This window comes from Chiroxiphia lanceolata, chromosome Z (genome assembly GCF_009829145.1).
Source record: "Chiroxiphia lanceolata isolate bChiLan1 chromosome Z, bChiLan1.pri, whole genome shotgun sequence".
NCBI classification, from domain to species: Eukaryota; Metazoa; Chordata; class Aves; order Passeriformes; family Pipridae; genus Chiroxiphia; species Chiroxiphia lanceolata.
In genome coordinates, this window is record NC_045671.1 from 42,880,488 (window position 1) to 42,900,664 (window position 20,177).

The following is a 20,177-nucleotide window of genomic DNA, read 5'->3' on the forward strand; positions in this document are numbered from 1 at the left end:
CCCTAGCATGGTGCGATGACTTGTGTGCCTCTGAAAGTGCAGTTGGGCTCAAAGCCCTTAAAGGGTCTTGGCCAACCTCAATGATTCTGTGGTGTTACCTCCACTTGGGACCTCAAGTCAACAGGAGACTTGACACAGACCCACTTACTGACACCCACACACCCTTTCTGCCTCCAGAAGGCTTTGGACAAGTGGATGTACAGTTCTGCATATGCTGAACTGGCAGATATGAGGCCCCTGTGCCAGGCTTGGTGCATTTGCATGTTGGAGTAAGAGAATTCCCAAAGCAATGCTGTAAAGACTGTTTGTGTAAATTCACACAGCAGAGAGCTGGGAAAGAATACTTCTGTTTTGGTAGCTAATATCCAAAAATAATTTTGCCAGGCAGCTGAATGAAAAATGACCAGACAATTGGCTTCATAGCTCAGCAATGGCTTTAAAAAATGTTAAGAGGTATAAATAGAGAGACACAATAGACAAAAAGAAGAATGACCTCATGATTTTTATTAGAGGTTTTAAAAGGGTTAATGGAATCAGAAACAGTGTGTGTCACGCTTGCTGGGGGGAGACGATAAGGAAAAGAAAATTACTTCAAAATAGAAAGTGAATACTACCAGCATTAGAAATTCATCCTTTTAACCTCTGTAATGAATATTTTGAACACTTGGGAGGGTGGGGCTAAGTTGATTTTGTGGCCTGACATTATGTTTTTAGCCATAATAGCTTTTTAGTGGTTCCAGCCTGGAACTGGAACTAGATATATCTGTCCAAGGATGAGGTGCTGTTTGGTTCCATCACTGCACACTTTCATGTCATGAATTTGTGTTTGCAGGATTCACTTCTGCACTGGGTGCACAAAGTCACCTAAGCCAAAAACCACTGTTTCTGCACTGTGCTGCTCACAGCACAAATGTGCCCCTGGAGTGAAATGCAAATGGCCAAGTATAAATTGCAGTGGTTAAAGGTTCAAAGTCTATGAATATCTAGGGCAGCATGAAATTCTATTGTGCATCTTGAGAATGAAGAAACATTTGTAATTTTAAGTTTCATAATGCTGAATTAAGTTTTATTACCCATTTCTTGTGATGTCATATATTTTTCTGTAATACAAAGTATTCACTGATATTATCACCCTTTTACTACAGCAGAATATGCAGTTGCACACTCTGAGGAGGACAAAAGCTTAATGAAGCTTTAGTATAGGCTGTAAAGACTCCTGGAGAAAGAATCAGGCTTGGTGTGTTGTTACTTTGCTGTAGACTCAAAGAATATAGACCCATACTAAAAATGAACAACTAAATAACTAGTCCTTCATAATTAGAAGAGCAGAAATGTACTGTTTGACACCCAAACTGGTGTGGTAACACTGACTTTACTGAAAGTTAATTCTCTTTGATATTATCTTCTTTTTAATCCATATTTTAACAGATCATCAGATATTGTATATAACTGCATTGTATAATAACCCTTAATATTTAAGCAGTACTTTCAGATTGTGAACAAACAGCAGGTTTTCTTGTAAGTGCCCCTGGCCTTGTACATTACCATCAACTGCTTCTAAAAGGGTTAAAGATCAGTGTGAGCAAGGTTTTGCTGATGATTAGGACACATTAATGGAAAACAACCATTATCACCTCTGAAATGTACCTCTACATCATACTAATGCATTGTAATTTAATGTAATTAAGTTATACGAGCTGAAGATGTTCAATTTTATTATAAACATCCATTTTAGGAGGCTGCTCAGCAGCTAAAAATGGATGCTTGCATATGAAAGTACTCAAAACCCATAGGCTGAATCCTGGAAATAAATTCCAAACCTGAGCCCTAGTTCCATTCCATGGTATAATCAGAAAGCTGACAGATGAGGTGCAAGGCCATGCAAGGTGGGAGGAAGAGGAGGAGGCTCCACATTATAGTATCAGAGGTAGATTTATCTCTCCTGTGGAACATGTCAGCCTCTAGCTATGACGCAACCCCAGGGCAGTGCTGTCTCTCTTATTTTTTTAAAGTCATAAATATAATAATAACAAAAAAAAAACCCCAGAAAAATAAAATTATTTTCTTAGGTGTTTATAATTACAATTAGTTTCTTTCAATAAATATTAAGGCTACCGTAAATCTTATCATCGACATCAGCCTGAAGGCTTTGACAGAGTTACTGTAGCATCAAAAGTTTAACAATCCACTGCTTGGTTCTGGGGAAAGCACTTTCCAGGCTGGAAAGATGTGTACACTGCTTTTTGAGAAGGAGAACCTTTTCTGGGCTTAGTGCAGCTGGCTGGCACAAGAAAGAACAATGGCTACACTCTCCATTATTTAAACCATTCAAGGCTCTAATCCAGAAAGCAGAATCATTTGTTTCTTCATGGTATATAAACATATACTATGGTATATAAATCAAGAAATATGGCTTTTGTATTATTCCCTGTGCATATGAAAATTGCTTGATGCCTGATCATTTTGTAGTTCCTGTCTGTGAAATTAAATCTAAAAGTAGTTGAGTTTTATTTGAATCTATGTTGTTGTTGTTATTAATATAAAGGAATCTAGTTGCTAGATGCTTAAGGTTTGTTTCTTCTTTGGGAGGTTGCTTTTGATAATTTCTTTGTTTGTTTTTCAGGGAAGCTGCATTAATAAATGCTCCCCTAAAAAAAACCCATAATAATAAGATTGCAGCCTGGAACCATATTACTAAAGGAGTGAGATCAAGCTGATCCAGCAAGATCTAACCATAAAATCTTCATTCCTCTGCTGTTGAGGGGAAGAAATGCATTTTCTTCAGCTGAAAATGTAATCAATTATTTTGAAAAAGAAACTTCTCATACACTCTGTATCTGGTGTATATGCAGTAAGAGCAAAGTTTCTATAGCTTGCTATAGCTGTCCTGCTAGAAGCAAAAGTCTTTTCAAAGAGAAACAAAATAAAAATAAACCTCTATTATTCCATTCTGCCAGTGACATTTTCTCTTATGTTTTGGCTGAAATCACAGTATGAAGAATTTTGTGCCAGCAAATTTCACAGTAAGAAAAAAGCAACCATATTGGAAACCAGTTGTGCTGCTTCTCAGTACCACCCATTTCCTTGGGGGTGACTTTTTGTCTCTGAAGGAAATGGAGAACCATGGAACACCTTTACTGGATTGTGGTTAAAGTCGTTGCCACATTTACAATAAAGGAAGTAATTTGCTGCTATGAAGGTCTTTGTGCGTTGATTTTGTACAAAACAAAGTAGTTCAGGAATATTCTATGTAGCTAATTGAGTATCCTGTGTTTTTTCCTTCTTTCCTTCCACCTCAGGAGTTTGATATCAGAGACTATGAAAAAACAATCTTAACAATAAACAAGACACAAACAAAATTCTAACAATAAGCAATACAATAAACCAATCCTAACAATAAAGAAGGTGCAAACCCCCAATCCGAACAATAACTAAGACATTAAACCACTACTAACAATAACCACTACATTAAACCAATCCTAACAATAACTAAGACATGAAACCACTCCTAACAATAGCCTCTACATTAAACCAATCCTAAGAAACCAGACCAACTCAAAGCACATTGCTTGGCCAAGGAAAGCCCTCGCACCCCCCAGCTCCCCCATTGCCCACGGAGGGGCTGCGGGCCCCCAAGCGCTCAGCGGGGCAGGAGGCGGCTGCAGAACTCCCGCCGGCTGCGCTCTCCCGCCCGGAGCCTGCTCTGGCAGCGGAACTGGCGCAGCTCCTCCTGGAAGGTCCCGTGCTCCATGGGCCGATAGTCCTGGGGTTCGCAGTGTGTCTGGGAAGCCACGGCCCTGTCACCGACCGCAGCGCAGCCTCCGGCCCCCACCCAGCCCGGAGCAAACCCAGCGCCCCCGCTCCCCCGGCCCTGGAGATCCTGCCCTCACGGAGGATGCTCGGAGCCAGAGCTCCCTCTCTCCGCTGGGCAGGGCACACGGGGTTCCAGGGCATTCCCCTCTCATGTCCCCGGGCCTCGCCCTGCTGACAGGGACACAGTGGGGGCACTCACCGGGTACTGCAGGAAGAAGTCCCGGTACCCCCCCTTCAGGACATAGAGCTCGGGGTAGTGGAGCTGGGGGTACTCGTGACAGGAACGATCCTTCTCCCTGAGGAACCGGCACCTGGGACACAGGTAAAGGCCATGGGATCATCGCATGCCGGGATCTGGGCGTGCCTGGGGGGCTGGCAGAGCCCAATGCCTCCTCCCTCCCCCCCTCGTTGCCCCACTCACATTTTGGGCCCGCGGTGAGCAGAGAACTCGCAGTGGAAGATGATGATCACTCTCTTGCTGGTGTCCAGGGGCAGGATGGGCTGGTCCAGCAGGAATTGCTCCACATCCTGATGCAGGGGCAGGTTGACAGCACCCTGGAGAGGGACAGGAGGCACCTTTTTCCCCTTCTGCCTCCCATTTCATCTGCAGGGACATAAGGATGCTTCCCCCAATCTCCCCCCGCCACCACCATCCCCCAGTCTACTTGGGCACCATCCCCCTCCTCCTTCCAATTGAGGATCAACCCCTCTAAGTGGGCTTGGCACTGCTGAGGGGCCTACTCAACCCCTCTGGGGAACCCTGGTGACCCTTGGGGGGGCTCTTTAACCCTGTTGGGGTTAGCACCTCCTGGGGGGACTGCTCAACCTTAAGTGGGGGTCTCAGCACCTCTGAGGTTTGGTGGGTTTCAGACACCCCCTTCCTCCCAGCCCCAGGGGGCATAGGAGCCATTCTGACCTTGATGTGGCCCCCCTCGTACTCATAGGGGTACCGACAGTCCACGGTGATGCTGCTCTCGATGAAGCTGTTCCACTGCCCAGTCAGTACTGCCACCAACTGCAGGGGGAGTCCATCACCAAGGGGGAACACCTTGGGGGTGGTGAGGGAGCAGGCAGGCAGCCCCACAGGGGGGCTGGGCAGAGGCTGCTGTCCCCTTACCGTGTCAGGGGAGATGTACTTCAGGCTTGGGTCCTTCCCCTTCACCATTGGCAGGAGGTGAGCCTGGAGGAGACCATGGGCTCTGGAGTCATATACATCCCAGGGACACTTCCTAGAGGGTGCCACTTGTTCCCCCAGCCCAGAAGGCCCCCCCCAGCTGCCAGCTCTGTTCCCAGGGGAGGGGGGCAGTCTGCCCAGGGCAGACGTGCCTGTGGCACTGGGGTGGCTCCAGAGGAGCAGGGATTGGGCTCTTCATCCACTCTGTGGGCTGCAGGCTGGGAAGTCACAGTCCCAAGGCCCCATGTCCCCAGGCAAGGGCCGCCAGGTCAGTTTGGGCTCTTGTACCCATGTAGGGCTCTAATGGTGGTCCCTGTTTCAGATTAAGGTGGGGAGCACCCCCAGACCTGCCCCATCGTCATGGCCCTACCTTGGAGAAGTCCCCAGTGAGCTCCTGATTGTTGCTGTCCGGCAGGCTCCTGATCTTCTCATGCTGGGCAGACCTGGAATGCTGCAGCCCCTCTTCCTGCAGGGATACAAAGCAGAGTCCTCCTGTGAACAGGGGCTCCAGCAGAGCCGGGGCATGGCACAGTCCTGGATCCATAGGGACAGGCTGGATCTCCCACCAGGGCTTCCCCGTCACCCACCGGCTCCAGCGACACTTCCTCGCAGGGGTGCTGGCCACCCTCCTGTGCTGCTTGGCCTTGACAGGGGTGTCCCCATCACAGGGGTGTCCCCGCTTCAGGATGGGCCTGATGGCCCTGCTGGTCCCCGAGGGCGAGCAGAAGAGCTGCCGGCACTTGCTGCACTTCCCCAGACACTGTGGGGAGAGCCCGTGTGGCTGCCTAGGGGTCCAGCAAGCCCCCAGCACCAGGAGGGCAGGGGACGAGGCCCCACCTGGAGAACCCTGTGGGTGCAGCCTGGGGCTCTGTTCAACCCCCAAGGCCCCCACTTACCAGCTCTGCCTCTTCCTTCCTTGTCATCCTCGTGGTCAGCACATTCTCAGTCCTCTGGGGCATGGTGGCATCACTCTGCCAGGGAAGCAGCCGAGGGAGGGACGGGGGAGAGCAGAGGAGATGGTGAAGGGAAGAAGTCCTTTGGGCTGCTTCCCAGCCCCAGGCAGGGATGGATCCCATGCCCAAGGTCCATCCATCTCCACAGGCACAGGAACTCCGTGAGGAGCTCAGCAGTGGGGCCAGTCCCATGCCTGCCCAATTTGGAGACCGGGTGTCCCTGTGACCCCTCCAGCCCCTTCATCTCCAACATCCACAGGTCTCCAGGGCAGGCGGGGAGGTTGGAGCAGCAGCTCCCATCTCCAGCCCCAGGATCCCCCAGCCCCGGGTCCCTCTCGAGCCCTCCAGCCCCTCTCACCAGTAGGCTGGATGTGGAGCAGGGTCTCGTGGCCAGGGCGTCCCTCCTGGCAGCCCCATGACCGGCAGCCAGCCGGCTCTGCTGATTCAGTGTCGGCAGCTTCTTGGGGACAAAGCCCTCCTGCGGTGGGGGGGCACAACGTTAGCGCCCCTCTGCCCCTGCCCTGCACTCCCCAGGCCTCGCTGCCCCCCTCACCTCATCCTCAGACTCCCTCCGGTCCCTCTGAACTCGGCCCCCGGAGATGTTGAACTCCCTGGAGTGGGAGATGTCCTTCACAATCGTGCTGGATTTCAGGAGACACGGCTGTGGGACAGGGGAGGGCTGAGAGGTGCTGCACAACCCCCCCACCCCCAGCTCCATCCTGCTCCTCCCAACTCGGCCAGGGATAGAGCAGGATCCGGCCTCCCTGTGCTCAGCCCTGCAGAGCCTCCAGGAATTACCGGCAAGGAGTGGATCCTCCGCAGATGGAGCTTTGCGCTGCAAGAGCAGGGAAAGAAAAGGATTCAATGAGAGCAAGTGTCCTGGACCAGCAGTGTGTCACCCCTCTGCCATGGTGCCCTGTGTCCCCCACGTCCTCCTAGAGGGGTGAGACCTGCCCAGGGCTGTCCTAGCTCCCCAAAGGGACCCTGGGACAAAACCACATCCAGGCACTGAGCAAACACCGATGGACTGACCGGGGCTCCAGGAGGGGAATGGGGACAGCCTGGGTTTTAGGTCTGGGACAGGGACAGCCTGGTTTTTGGGACTGGCACAGGGGCAGAGCCCCTTCACTTACCCTTGGAGAACTCTCCTGGAATTCAGGATTGCTTTCTCGAAGCTGTGGGCAGAGGAGAGCTGGGCTTTGGGGGGGGTGGCACCCCACGTCCCAGCCCAAGCAGTCCAGGTTCTCACCCCCCAGAAAGAGCTTGGGGGAGCACAGCTGGATGCTCAGGCCTCCAGCAGGGCTGAGCCCGGGCACGGCTGCCCGTGGGAGGCAGGGGAAGGCGAGGGGGTGTCCCCGGGGGAACGTGGAGATGGGGCACTCACGCTTCCTCCGCCGCCGCTGGGTCGTGCTGTATGAGGGAATCCAGCCGCAATCCTGCGGGAACAAGGGGCAGGGGTAGCCCTGGGTGGGGATCGGGCTCCTGCCGCCACCCCAGGGCCCTTGGCAGGATCCGGCCGGGCAGGGAGCCCACCACATCCCAGCTGTGCTCCCTTCTGTTCCAGCCAGGGCCGGAGAGGGACCACGGCCAAGGGCAACGGCTGTGCCCTCACGGAAGGCCGTCAACCTGCCCGCCAGGATCACAAGGCGGGTGGCACCGGTCCCACATGGAATGTCCCGTGTCCTCCTGGGCAGGGACCCCAGCGGGGTGCTCCGTGGCTGAGCCCCAGTGAGTAGAGCTGACGGCTCTTGCCCATTCTCCCCCAGAAGCCCCCGCCTCAACCTCCCTCGGCAGCCACTCGGCTAAGCCCTACCTCCATATCCAGGGACCCTCTAACACTCCCCCCAGCACCCTGTGCAAGACCCCCGGCTCGGGGGGTGGTAGGGGGCGGTTGTGGGGGCGCAGCAGCTCCATCACTCACCGGCATCCGAGGGCTGGGAGCAGACGGAGTCCCGGGCACAGGGCGAGGCCACCGGCTGCGGGGACAGGGTGGGCGAGAGCGGCGGGAGGGACAGCCCCCCGCCTCGCCGCTTCGAGGTGTCCCAGAGCCTGCGGACGGTCGGGAGGGGAAAGGTCAGTGCCCCGGGGTGCCCGTCGGCCCTTTCCCGGGGGAGTGAAGGGAGGGGGGGTTCCTAGATCCTCCAAGCGGCCCGGCACGGTGCCCTCCATCCCCGAGCCCCACGTGGGGGCAGCCCATGTCTCCCGTGTCGAGGGAGTCCCGCGTGGGGCGGGCGGCCAAAGCCCCTCGCAGCCCCCCAGCGCGCCCCAGCCCCTCACCTGCCCGGCTCCGCCGGGTGTCCCGCGTCCAGCGACAGCGGGGGGAGCGGGGACACCCCCGGGGACGTGCCCGCCAGCCCGGGCAGCCCGCGGCCGCCGCATAGCGCCATGGCAGGGGAGGGATCGGGCGAGCGAGTGTCGGTCTCCGGGAGCGCCTCGCCGGGAGCGGAGCGCGGGCTGCGCCGGGGCTGCGTCCGGTCCAGAGCCGGCAGGGGACAGGGACAGCGGAGAGTGACAGGTGACAGGGGAGAGTGACAGGTGACAGGGACAGTTCAGAGCTGTCAGTGGTAGGTGACACGCTCAGCTCACACTCCTCTCACACTCGGCTCGCACCCGTTTCGTTCTCGTTTGGAACAACAACGAAACAACAACAACGAAATAACAACACCGGGGACGCCGCAGCCAATGAGAGGCCGCGTCGGGCTTGAGGGCGTGGCCACGGCGGCGGGGGCGGAGCATAACAGAAAAGGAGCGTGCTCGGCCCGGAAGGGGCGGGGCCGCAGCGCTGGGGGCCCGGCCGCGGGTTCAAGGCGCCGCTGCCGGGCTGGAGGTGCGGCTCTCCCGGCTGTGGGGCTCCGGCACAGCCTCTCCCTGCCCACACCGTTTTTTTCTTCTACTTTCCCACCCAGCCTGGATGTTCTGGGCTGGGATTTACACCAAAAACGCCCCATTAGAGCTTTCCAGCCACGGAAAACCTGTTTTCTGTCCTATGAGGCTTCTATGGCAAAGCTGGTTTTTGCCAAATCCTTCTTGGCTGTTGCTGGTTATTCACAGGGGTTGTGTCTTTCTGCTATGCATCGGGTAGGCTTGGCAGGATTCCAGTATTCCAGGGAAGGGATGATGCAGGGAAGTGGGACGCAGGGGTCCTGTACTGGTGCTGGCCCCAGGCAATCCTGAGGCAGCATCATCCTTGGCCTCACATGTTGCCTAACACTGTAATTCAAGTTGTTCCTAAGGGTCTTTCTATTGCACCTGTTGGATAATAATGAGAACTGGAAGGTAATTGCTCTGGGAAAAATGAGTATCTTGTCCTTGGAAGTGACTGTTAAGAAAGCAAAGCTGAAAACTTGGAGGTGGAATTTTCTTTTGTGGAGTTTCTTTTTTTGTGAATGATTTTCTCTGTTTACCTGCAGAAAACTTTCAGTTCTGTTCTAAACTTTAAAAAAAGAAGAAAATCAACAAACTTCCACATGTGCCTAAATGTACTTGATTTCTTTGCTCTTGCTATTGTGCCCTTGACACGAGGCCCTGGTGTTTTATTTCCAACCTGCCTCAGTTTCCCCACAGAGATGCTGAAGCAGCTGGAAACTTTTAACACAGTGAGCAAGTTTGAGCTGGCTTCCCGCCAAGTCTCCAAACGCTCAGTGAAAGCTCCTCCCCTCCCTCCCTCCTTCCCTCTTTGGGCAAAGAGAGGAAAGGAAAAAAAAATTATAGAAACTGAGAGAAACCCAGATCAACCAGATTATATAAAAAATATATATTTACAATTATATATATACAATTTGAATATACTATACACAATAGGGAGCTCCCAAGGGGGAAACGGAAAAGGGAGGGGGAAACAGGGATAAAAGAACTAAAACCAAATATCTTCTAAATATACACCTTCAATAGAGAGCTAGCGAATAAATACAAAAACGAATTAAATACTTCCCTGAACGGGACAGTAGAACTAACTCCCCACACCTCTCAAATGGAACGGAGATAACGGCAGGTCGGAGCAGGCAGGCTTTGGCCTATACAAGCAGAACCATCTGCAAGAGGGACCTGTCGTCTTCAGCCACCAGAAGAGCGAAGAGAGTGAAGGCCTCCTATCTGCGCCTTTTATATGTTGTGTTACGGAAAGGAATGATATGGAATACTTCCTTAGATTTCTGACCCCGTTGCTAAGGAAGGCCTAAAAAATCCAAGAAACCAACCCACTACACAAAGGTAAAGTCTTTGGGAAAAATAGATAATCTGGAATCAATCCCAAATATTTGACTGTGCCTAGCTCTTCTCTCACCTGGAGATCACACCTGCCCAAGAAGTTAAAACCCACTAGTGTCCCCCAAGGGTGATGATTAATTATTTGTACACTGCACATTTCAACACAAATTCTAACTGGAATTTTCTCCAGCAAAGTAATTTCTTTTCTGAAAACTCTGGGCTCATGTCTTGATCTTTTAGCTGCTTCCCTTGCACAGTGGGAGTCCCCAAGTTAGATCTAGTCCTAGTTAACTCAGATACAGCTCTGAAATCCAAAGGAAAGGGGGCAAAAACTGCAGCAGGATTTTGATGAGTTTGTGAAGGCCTTCACAACTCTTCAACACTCAGGGTGTTTTGAATTTTCAATTTTAATATGTCAATGTTTTGGAGTTTTTTGATTATTTCTAGGGGTTTCTTTTGCCTTACAACAGCTGTTAGACACAAGCAAGGGATAAATGAAAAGCTCGGGAACGACACAGCGCATCCTTAAGAACTTTTATTAGTGTGGCACAGTGCAGACCGGAAGCAGAGTCACGAGTCTTAAATATCCCCAACTTCAGTCTCCGGGCTGTCTCTGCCTCCAGGGCCACACCCCAGAGCCGGGTTTTGGTGTTGGTAGGAGACCTTCCTCTGGCAGCCGATGGGAGGAGCTGTAACACGTGTAAGGATGTGCAAAAGGATATTCTGCAGAGGAAGAAGGCAGAGGGAAAGCCACGGAGACACTTGTCATGACAGCCCTGGCTGCAGCAGACCCGTGAGACGCGCCTGCCTGTGCCTGTTCTCTCGCAGGGCAGGAAAATGGGACTGTTCCCTGCAGCGTTAACTTCGGCCCTATTTCTGCATTCCCTGCTGGAGTGCGAGGAACAGAAGGACTAGAAACAGTGCAAAACAAGATTTAAAAAAAAAAAAAAAAAGAGTCTGCCTGTGGACCTGAACTTTGATTTCGGCCAAGACTCATTGCCCCTTCTCAATTTCCCCTTCTGTGATGGTAGCAGTGTCACTGTTACACTAAGACTTGTTTTTGATCAGTCCAGGAGACTCCTGAAATTATGATATAACAGTACAGATACAATTGGGGGAATTGGCGGGGAGGGGGGGGGGGGATAAAAAATTCTGTCCTAGTGTATTTAACTACAGTTAAGGCAGCATCCCAAATACCTGCTTTATTACCAGATGTGCTGGAAGAAGCAGCTAATCCCCAGTTTCTCAGCCTTTATCCACCCACAGATGACCTGTGGTTTTCCTACCAGGATCCGGCCTGAGCAAAGCCTGCACAGCCCCAGCTGAGGATAACTAAAGCTCACTATATTCCAGAACACTTAAGGCATTCACCACAATGTTAAAAATGCTAGCACATACGAACTCTTCAGAGAGTTACAGGCACTATGTGGAGGTTATGTGCAAAAGTCTGCAGAAATTTTTTTTTTGGCATTGCTCTTCATTGATGGAATATATTTCTTGCAAATAGAAGCATTCTTTCCTTCTGAACACTAAAGGAAATTAAAAAACAGTCAGACTATAATGAACTGACTGGGTAAGGGAAAGAAACAAACCACCCAAGCCTACTACTGGGGAAAAAGATGAAAAAAAAGTCCAGCAAGTATCGCTGCACAAAAACCACCCAGAATAACCATGCGATTTCAGCATCAGCTTTTGTTCTTCAGGAGTAACTATCCACCCACAGAAAGAAGACATTTTACATGATGTGCCAGGATCCTGGGGGGAAGAAAGCCAAAGAAAAGTCAGAGTGCTTATCTTCTGTGACCTGGAAATAAACCTCACATAAATCTGGGCTTAATAACATCAACATGAGTTGTCTTTGTAGCAGCCCAGAGAAGAAGAAATCTCACCTGTTTTAATGTTTAGCTTGTTTTCTGCCTCTCAGATTTGCTGCTGGAGGATTGTCCCTTTGCCTAGAGAGAGGATGAGACAGTGAAAAACTGTGAACTAAGCTAAAAATCTGAAATCAAACAGTGACAGACACTCATCAGAATCACAGTTCAGACATAAATATGATCTCTGAAATACAGAAAATTTAGTCACAGCTCAGAACACCCTTCTGAAGAAGAGTCAGAGACATCCTCCAATTTTACAACCAGAATTCTAAGTCAGTCAGTTCTGTTGTTACACAAAAGACACCTGTGGCGATTTCACAATAACAGTGAGAAATCTCATCACTTGGCATGCGAAATTTAAGATTTCCAGACCAAATCTAACCATCTGGTTCAGGCATCTATCTGCATATCCTTGTGAGAGAACAACGTGATGGGAGAAGTTTCACCCTTACCTGAATCCTTTTTCTGTACTTTCGGATGACAAAAGCCAAGCAACCCTTTTATTCGTTTTTTCTCCTTTTTTTCCTTTTTTTTCTTTGAATACAGAAACAGCTGCCTGCCTTTTCCCATCAGATTCACCTGTATATTCATTTATGAATGTATGTAGGTCTTCATTAATTTAAAAAAAATAAATTATGATAGTAACTTGAGTGTGGTTGCAGGAGTACTTTCTAATCACTTTTGGAATGCTGTTGCTCAAAACTGTCAAGGAAGAGAAGTGATGAGGATCCCACGTGAGGCAGCTACAGGCATGTGAAGTGGGACTCTTAGATCAGCAAATTGGGGAAGGAGAAGCCTGTGGAGCATGCACTGCAGAAGACCACATTCTCTGAAAGATATATATTTTTTTGCCCGTTTACTGCCAAATTCCCTTGAAACAGACAGGAGTCTTTCTCCTATGAGCATGTTTACAAAAATTATTCAATTTCGACCTATTGATGTATTATCCACCTCAGAATAACAGCCACGTGATATGAATCTAAAATCCAGCTGCCCATCTCGTATGTTTACAGTGCCTGGTAACCATGACTGTCCACACTATAGTATGTGTTTTTATACCGTTTTAGGGTCTCTGGGTTTTCCTTTATCCTTTGAGGTTGGTTTAGTCGTTGTGGTTTCCTTTCCGCTTTTGTCCTACACTCCAAAGAAAAAAAAATAATTACAGTTACAAAGAGAATAGAGCATAAAAGCACAGCTAATCATAACCAACACCTAAAAATGGACAAACTCCTAATTCTTGGTGACTTGCAGTGTAAGCTTACGAAGCTGTTGCAGAATTTCACCTGGGAACTGGTTACGTTTCCATAGCTCCATCTGACCACGGGATTTAATTTTTGGATAGCTACTCTACTGGTTTGTTCAAAGATCTGTTGAATTCAAGCTTTGGTAATTCTTACTCCTCATAGGAGAAGCAGGAGGTTGTAGCAAGGAGTCATGGGAGTTGTAGTTTTCCAGGCTCTGATGCATGCTCAAAGAATACTTGATTGTCATTGGTTGGAAGATCATATGACATGTTTAAGCGCTGTATTTAAACCTAAGTGTTTTGAAATAAACCTCAGTTCTTCCCTGGCACTTGGTTGTATCACTGGCAGGGTTCGTGCCTTAACAACACCTCAGATGGCTGCCAGCATCAGGACTTCACCAGACACCAGGAACCAGAAGCATTAAGCTCTGGGGTGCCTGCCGGAGGTGTCCATTTCACCAAAAGAAAAGGAAGGAAGGGAAGAATTTAGCGCGCTGGTTTACCTCTGCAAAAAAGGGACAAAAAAGGAAGAAAAAAGGACCGGAAAAAAGGACAACAGAGCTTCAGCACACAGAGGTAACCAAAAACTGGCGAAATGGGAGGGATGTTATCCCATAAGGGGAGGTTTTCCTCAGAAATTAAAAAGACAGCTGAAGTTATCATCCATTTTTTAAAAGAACAGAACAGAAATATAGAAAAAAATAGACTTTGGGACTTATTGTATTGAATTTCCATAAATGAACCAGCTCTACCTTTAACTGGCATTCACCAAGTGTGAATTCAGAAGCGCTTGACCATCAGCACTGAGTAGAGGACTTTAAGCTTGGTATGTAGGCCCATATGCTGTTTTCAGGGCTTCATAGAACCCTCTGTGATCACCCGTGTCTGCGCATAATTGTGTTTTTTTCAGCTGGATCGATCCACCACTTGTTCTGGATGTCACAGTGTTTCTGTTGGACCTTGCTGCATGCAAGACGAAAGGCTGTTTTTCTTATGTGACAGGATGGCAGTGCAAGGTGTGCTTGGTGAGCAGTTCTCTTCTTCCTCAACAATTCCTGGATCTCTTGATTGTTTTCATCAAACCAGTCCTTGTTCTTCTTCTTGAGGGAGAACCCTAAGGATTCTTCAGAGGACTGCTGGATGCTGTTTTTAATATGGTGCCAGAGTGTTACAGGAGACGTATCTGTAGAATCTGTGGAATGGTTACCAAGCCTAGTTTGAAGATTAGCCTGGAATTTGTTTCTCACTGTGGCTGATTGGAGATCGTTAACTTGGAGTCTCCTCCTTGGGATGCTGCCCCTTTTAGGTTTGAAATTAAGAATGAGGTTAAGTTTACAGCGCACAAGCCGATGGTCTGTTTGGCATTCTGCACTGGGCATCACATGGATGTGGTGAACATCGCAGACATCTCTCCATCGCACCAAGATATAATCAATGAGGTGCCAGTGTTTGGATCTGGGGTGCATCCATGTTGTCTTCAGACTATTTTTCTGCTGAAAGATAGTATTAGTGATGGTGAGCTGTTGCTCTGCACAGAATTCTAGCAGAAGTCGACCATTATCGTTGCAGTTTCCAACACCATGCTTGCCTAATACTCCTTTCCAGGCTTCAAAATTCTTACCTACTCTGGCGTTGAAATCACCAAGGATAATGATCTTATCATCTGCAGGCACCTTTTGGGTAAGGAGGTGCAGGTCGGTGTAAAATTTATCTTTTTCAGCAGGGTCAGCTTGGAGAGTTGGGGCATATACACTAAAGAGGACAACGTGCTGCTTGTTGTGGAGTGGAAGGCGTAGCGAGATAATGCGGTCAGAGTGACCTGTCGGCAGATTTTTGAGTTTAGGAACAATAGAGTTTTTGATCATGAAGCCAACTCCTGAGAGATGCTTTTCAGTTCTGGGCTTACCTGACCAAAAGAGTGTGTAACCGGCACCATGTTCTCTGAGGCTGCCTTCCTTGTGGAGGTGAACTTCGCTGAGAGCAGCAATGTCGATGCTGAGATGTGACAGTTCATGGGCAATCAGGGCAGATCGGCTCTCAGGACGTCCACTATCTTCAGAATCGAGCATGGTTCTGATGTTCCAGCATGCTAAAGTTCCACCTGCCTTTGGAGGCAGGTTTATATGCCTTTGTCTTTTGATCTTTGTGTGACTGCATTTGTAGAAGATGTTGATACAGGGCTTTGCAAAAGTGGGTAAAGCCTTCAAAGCCTGCGCAATGGATTTTTTAGGTGAGACACAGTATGCACGGAACTGAACCCACCCTTTAATCCTGAGGTTCATCTGCCAGGGCCGAGCAAGCTTGGACAGTGGCAGCGAGGTCCTCAGGACGCAGGTTTAATTAGAGTGACCTTTTCTTAGATGGATGGCCTTACAGGGCTGAATGAGCTCCATCTGCCCGGGTTTGGAGATGTCCTTCTCTTCTGTGTGTTCGGGGCTCCCCCTCTCTTCTCCCATGATAGCACAGTCCGCTCTCGCGAAGCTCCCCCTCTCTTGCTCCTTTCCATGCCCAGGGCCGGTGCCGGGCCCAAGCCCCCAGGGCCAGGCCATGCCGAGCGCACGCGCCCAGGGCTGAGCCGGGCGGGCCGTGCCGAGCGCACATGGCCCCAATGCATTTACATACACTACTAAAAACCCATATAAACACAGCCTTGCTATATCCAAAACCCTTTCACTAATCTATCAATATCTCAAACCTAGAGAAAGATGCTTTTTGCCCCTACCTCAGCGTTGGAAAAGAATGAAGTTTTCGAAAACTGAGATTTTACAACTTATTTTTTAGGTAAAGAAAAGGGTAAAAAACACTTCTAGCATAATTGCCTTTGCAAAAAAGGAAATAATGTGTTGCCCCTCAAACATAATAACAATAGTTTACTGCTTAACAACTGGGCGGAATTAGATTTTGTCATTTTCTACCACTATTCCTGTTCCTATAAAAACTTTCCTACTAACTCCTTGGCTAAAGAAACAAGTGACTTGCTTTTGGGTGAGGAAAATGAAAAACAAGCCCCTCTCATCTCTCACTCAAAATCTCCTTTCTTACATAATATGGAAAAAGAAAGCAAAACACAGTGAACTAAAACTTTACTAACTATTCACTCATACCACTGCATTTTACCTTGTCAAGAAGATATAAATTTTACTTGTAACATTTGTAGTTTTTTGTTTTCAAATCAGTTTTCTTAAAAGTAGTGTAAATTGTTTTCTTAACAATAGAAATAAAGGGCAGAAAATAGTTTAAAAATATTTACACATCGAATGAAATTTAACATCTCACCATTTTAAAGCCCAATATATTCATTAATTCATAATTTTTAAATTTAAAACTGGCTGATACAAAACTTTTATTAGGTTTAGCAGTTTCATATTCTTCTAGCTATGCTAAAGAATGCAAGATAAATCTTTTATCAATCAGCAAACAAAACTGCTCCATATATTATAAAAACTGGAGCAATATAAGCAATTTACTAAGCAGCTAAATTTGAACTAAATAAATTTACACACAGATTGTTTCAGCATAGATTGCATGCTGATGACCAATCAATTGCTGAACTCAAGATAAAGAAAAGGATTTGAAACCTTCTGTTTCATAGTATAAAAAGACAGAAAAATTTTCCTTGTTGCCTAAAAGCCTTCGTAATTATCTTTTGCTATGTAAATTAGTGTCATTTTAACCAAGAACATTTATCTCCACAAAACCAGAACACTACAGCTTTAAAAAATTTTTCCCTATTTTTTCATTAAATTCCCAGTAGCTTTAAAAATAAAAGTTATTAGAAGTTATTAAATTCTCAAATACATCCACATACATGCAATTATCATAACAATGTTATTAAAATAATAAGTATAGAATCTTAAACATCCCCATATTTGTTACATTCAAACATTCTCAAAACATTTTGCTATCACAAAACAACATACATAATGTCAACGAGAGTGCAAAATAGCTGCTTGGAAATCACAACCACCTGAAAGACTGAATTAAACCTGGTTACAGTTGCTCTAACTGATATTATTAAGAAATGGGGACTGTAGAACGTTCCAGAAAAAATTTAACAGGATCAACAATGAAATCTCCAATACAAAGAAAACTACACAACAAAAGGTCATCTTTAAAGCCTTCAGCCAAAAAGCAAAAAATGCTATAACACAGAGTGACTCACCACTATTGCTTCAAAAACTACAGATTCACCTGATCCTCACATCTATTCCTGCCCACTTCTCATCTGGAATAGACTGAACTGTTATTAACATTATTTGCCAAGACTGTTTTAAGGATAAAGAACAACTACAAGAAATAAACAAGACACTGAGACCATCTGCATCTGGACAAACAAAGAAGGACAATTGAACAATAAGGTACAAACCTTGGAACAGGTTCTATACAAGTGTTACAACTTACTCATGTACTTAGCACATTTAAATTGTTTTGTAATTAAGCTAGGAATGTTATAACTGATTCACGCTATGCTACAGAGTTACTTTTACATCTCAAAGCCTCTTTTCTTCGAGATTTCACTAACCCTCCTTTACCTAGAAAAATACACACCGCATAATTCCTTGTTAATCACACAAAATCTAACTCTTGCATAAGACACATCCATTCACACACATTCCAAACAGAATAATACAACAACACACAAAAAATGCTTCAAAGGCAAAAAAGAAGGGGGTCAGTATATAACCCCCAGAACACTTATAGAAAACATCATATGTTCTAAATTTCTTAAACTGTGATGATACAAACCATAGTAGGTATGAATACCAACATAAAACTAAAATACTTTCATCTTCCAAAGTACCAGTTATGATTAAAAATCTAATATCTGGGCAATGGTCAGGACCAGCAAATCTCATAACCTGAGGGAGGATATATGCCTGTGTATCCAAGGGTACCAAATTACAATGGATCCCTTCTGAATGTGACAGGCCTTATATTAGCCCTCCCCCATAACAGAAACAATCACCAGAAAAAATGAGTAAAGAAACTGGATTTGAAAAAACATAACCAACAATAGTAAAAAGAACACACGACACGTTGAGAAACAAGCTATAAAACCACAAAAAAGGGGGGGAAGGAGACATGGGTCTAGTCCCTATATGTGTAAATCTACATTAACACTTCTTCAAAACAGGAACAATCACAAACAAGTAACAAATGATACAAGAGAATCAAAAGAAACACACAAACAGTAACCAATACAAAACCAAAACTCCATGATTCAAACACAATAAAGGGTTTAACAATGCATGTGTGAGGAGAGAATGAAACGGTGGCCACTGGAGTATGAATGAGAAAGTTGAGTGGAGATGTATGTGTGTGTGAACGCAAATACACTTTATGGCAAAACATCTTAAACACTACCTCAAACACAACATTTACAACCCAACACATTTCCCTTTCAAATAAATATGATGTCATTACACAAAATCACCCTCAGATAAAAGGTTCTACACATCTACAAACCCTGGGTAATTTAAGGTTGCTTGAATATTGCACAAACCAATAAAGTTGTAAACAATTCAATAAAGGCCTTGTGACGATAGGCCCTGGTTTTTATAAACAGTTAAGATAAGATTGGTCACATTAAGAATGCTTAAAAAATGTATTGTTTTACAACTTGTTAATTATTTAGGGAAGGGGGAGATGTAGCAAGGAATCATAGGAGTTGTAGTTTTCCGGGCTTTGACGCATGCTCAAAGAATACTTGATTGTCATTGGTTGGAAGATCATGTGACATGTTTAAGCACTGTATTTAAACCTAAGTGTTTTGAAATAAACCTCAGTTCTTCCCTGGCACTTGGCTGTGTCACTGGCAGGATTCGTGCCTGATTCACCACCTCAGAAGGTACTGCAGCAGGAAGCAGGGAGGGATGAGCTGGGAGAGGCCACAGAAGATGACAGACAAGGGCAGCTGCTTTGCTCAGCAGAGTACAAAAACTATTATGAATGAAAAAAATGCAAACCATTCCTTCTGCCTGCAGGTGAGGGACCAGGGCATGGGCTAGAACACATTACAGACATGCTGGGAGAAGTCTGAATGCTGTTTGTTAGTTGTGCTTAAGAGGATTAGATGTCGAATAAATGCTCTATTTCTCATTGCAAGACCTCTCTAGTCCATACCTTTTGCATTTTTCTTGACAGCTCTACTGTTTTCCCTAACACACCTAAAACTCTCTCCTGTTTCCAGCGTTTCTGTCTACAAAACCCTCTTGAACTGCTGCTCAGCTCCAGTCTACAACCATTGCTAGGTAGTGCATGCCATCGCTGATGAAAGGTTTCTTTGCCTCTCTACAGTTGGTGGATACTCTAATCTGTACAAAAACTGTTATCCTTCTTCTCTCCTCAACTTACCTCTCCAAGCCTGTCTTACCTCTCTAAAACACTCTAAACACCACAAACCTTCCTTCTAACAAATATTTAGTACACAGCAAAATACATCAAATCTCCATTTCCAGTAGTAAGACAATCCCTACATCTGCACAGGGCTCCTGTAAACCTAAACTGAGCTACTGCAGAGAAAAGTGAGGAGTGAAAAACTGTTTATTTTTCAAGTTATTAGCAGAAAATGTCCTACCTTTGAGTGCTGTGGTGTAGCAGGAGCATTTGCACAAGTGTCAAAGTCACCCGATAAGGCATCAATAGCTGCACTGTCATCTCTAGGCTTCTGCAATAATTTTGAAGTCACACAACATGCAACACTTCCCACAGTCCAATTCATGATTCAGAAATTTATGTCTGCTTTAATTATCCCTTTCTTAAAGAAAAGCACACCTGAACTCTACACATATGTTAGAGAGATGTCTATTTTGAGGATTCCAAAAGGCATGATTTCACTGAGTACTGGACCTGAACACTCACAGTGAAGTTGTACAGAAAAACTATATTTATTGTGAAGAGTTACTCCTCACCAA

The 20,177-nt window shown here is 46.7% G+C and overlaps 2 protein-coding genes across 14 annotated transcripts in view; both read right to left on the minus strand.

Annotated features, from left to right (window-relative positions):
* Nucleotides 1-1,037: 1,037 nt before the first annotated feature.
* On the minus strand, nucleotides 1,038-8,626 carry LOC116781018 (M-phase inducer phosphatase 2-like). 3 transcript variants are annotated; one of them, XM_032676539.1, is made up of 14 exons: nucleotides 8,218-8,625; nucleotides 7,862-7,989; nucleotides 7,325-7,376; nucleotides 7,074-7,115; nucleotides 6,739-6,775; nucleotides 6,494-6,601; nucleotides 6,299-6,418; nucleotides 5,884-5,958; nucleotides 5,358-5,453; nucleotides 4,931-4,993; nucleotides 4,730-4,828; nucleotides 4,235-4,368; nucleotides 4,013-4,124; nucleotides 1,038-3,781 (listed from the first exon to the last, which is right to left on the minus strand). In XM_032676539.1, exons 1-14 carry the CDS (start codon nucleotides 8,325-8,327, stop codon nucleotides 3,641-3,643), a joined length of 1,317 nt encoding a protein of 438 aa, XP_032532430.1. In that variant the 5' UTR covers nucleotides 8,328-8,625; the 3' UTR covers nucleotides 1,038-3,640. The 3 variants fall into 3 exon arrangements, with proteins under 3 accessions (XP_032532430.1, XP_032532431.1, XP_032532432.1); XM_032676540.1 differs by lacking the exon at nucleotides 5,884-5,958; XM_032676541.1 differs by lacking the exons at nucleotides 4,730-4,828; nucleotides 4,931-4,993 and having other exon boundaries at nucleotides 8,218-8,626.
* Nucleotides 8,627-10,665: 2,039 nt separating this feature from the next.
* CAST (calpastatin) overlaps nucleotides 10,666-20,177 on the minus strand; it is a 61,820-nt gene continuing 52,308 nt past the window's right edge. For 6 of the 11 annotated variants that reach the window (XM_032675948.1, XM_032675956.1, XM_032675949.1 and 3 more), the window contains 4 exons: nucleotides 19,841-19,930; nucleotides 13,080-13,159; nucleotides 12,037-12,098; nucleotides 10,666-11,914 (listed from right to left, as the gene is read on the minus strand). In XM_032675948.1, the coding sequence (XP_032531839.1) occupies nucleotides 12,041-12,098; nucleotides 13,080-13,159; nucleotides 19,841-19,930 (228 nt within the window). In that variant the 3' untranslated portion in view covers nucleotides 10,666-11,914; nucleotides 12,037-12,040. Of the gene's footprint in view, nucleotides 11,915-12,035; nucleotides 12,099-13,079; nucleotides 13,160-19,840; nucleotides 19,931-20,177 lie in introns of those variants that run through there. The other 5 variants (XM_032675952.1, XM_032675950.1, XM_032675955.1 and 2 more) reach the window with 5 other exon arrangements.

What these genes read in the sequence shown, in the direction of transcription:
- LOC116781018 (XM_032676539.1), bottom strand. Translation starts at nt 8,327, where the DNA reads ATGGCGCTATGCGGCGGCCGCGGGCTGCCCGGGCTGGCGGGCACGTCC. An exon ending in TCCAGGAGAGTTCTCCAAGG is followed by an intron (nt 6,776 to 7,073) that starts GTAAGTGAAGGG and finishes CTGCTCTTGCAG; the next exon opens with CGCAAAGCTCCATCTGCGGA. An exon ending in GCTCACCGCGGGCCCAAAAT is followed by an intron (nt 4,125 to 4,234) that starts GTGAGTGGGGCA and finishes CCTGTGTCCCAG; the next exon opens with GTGCCGGTTCCTCAGGGAGA.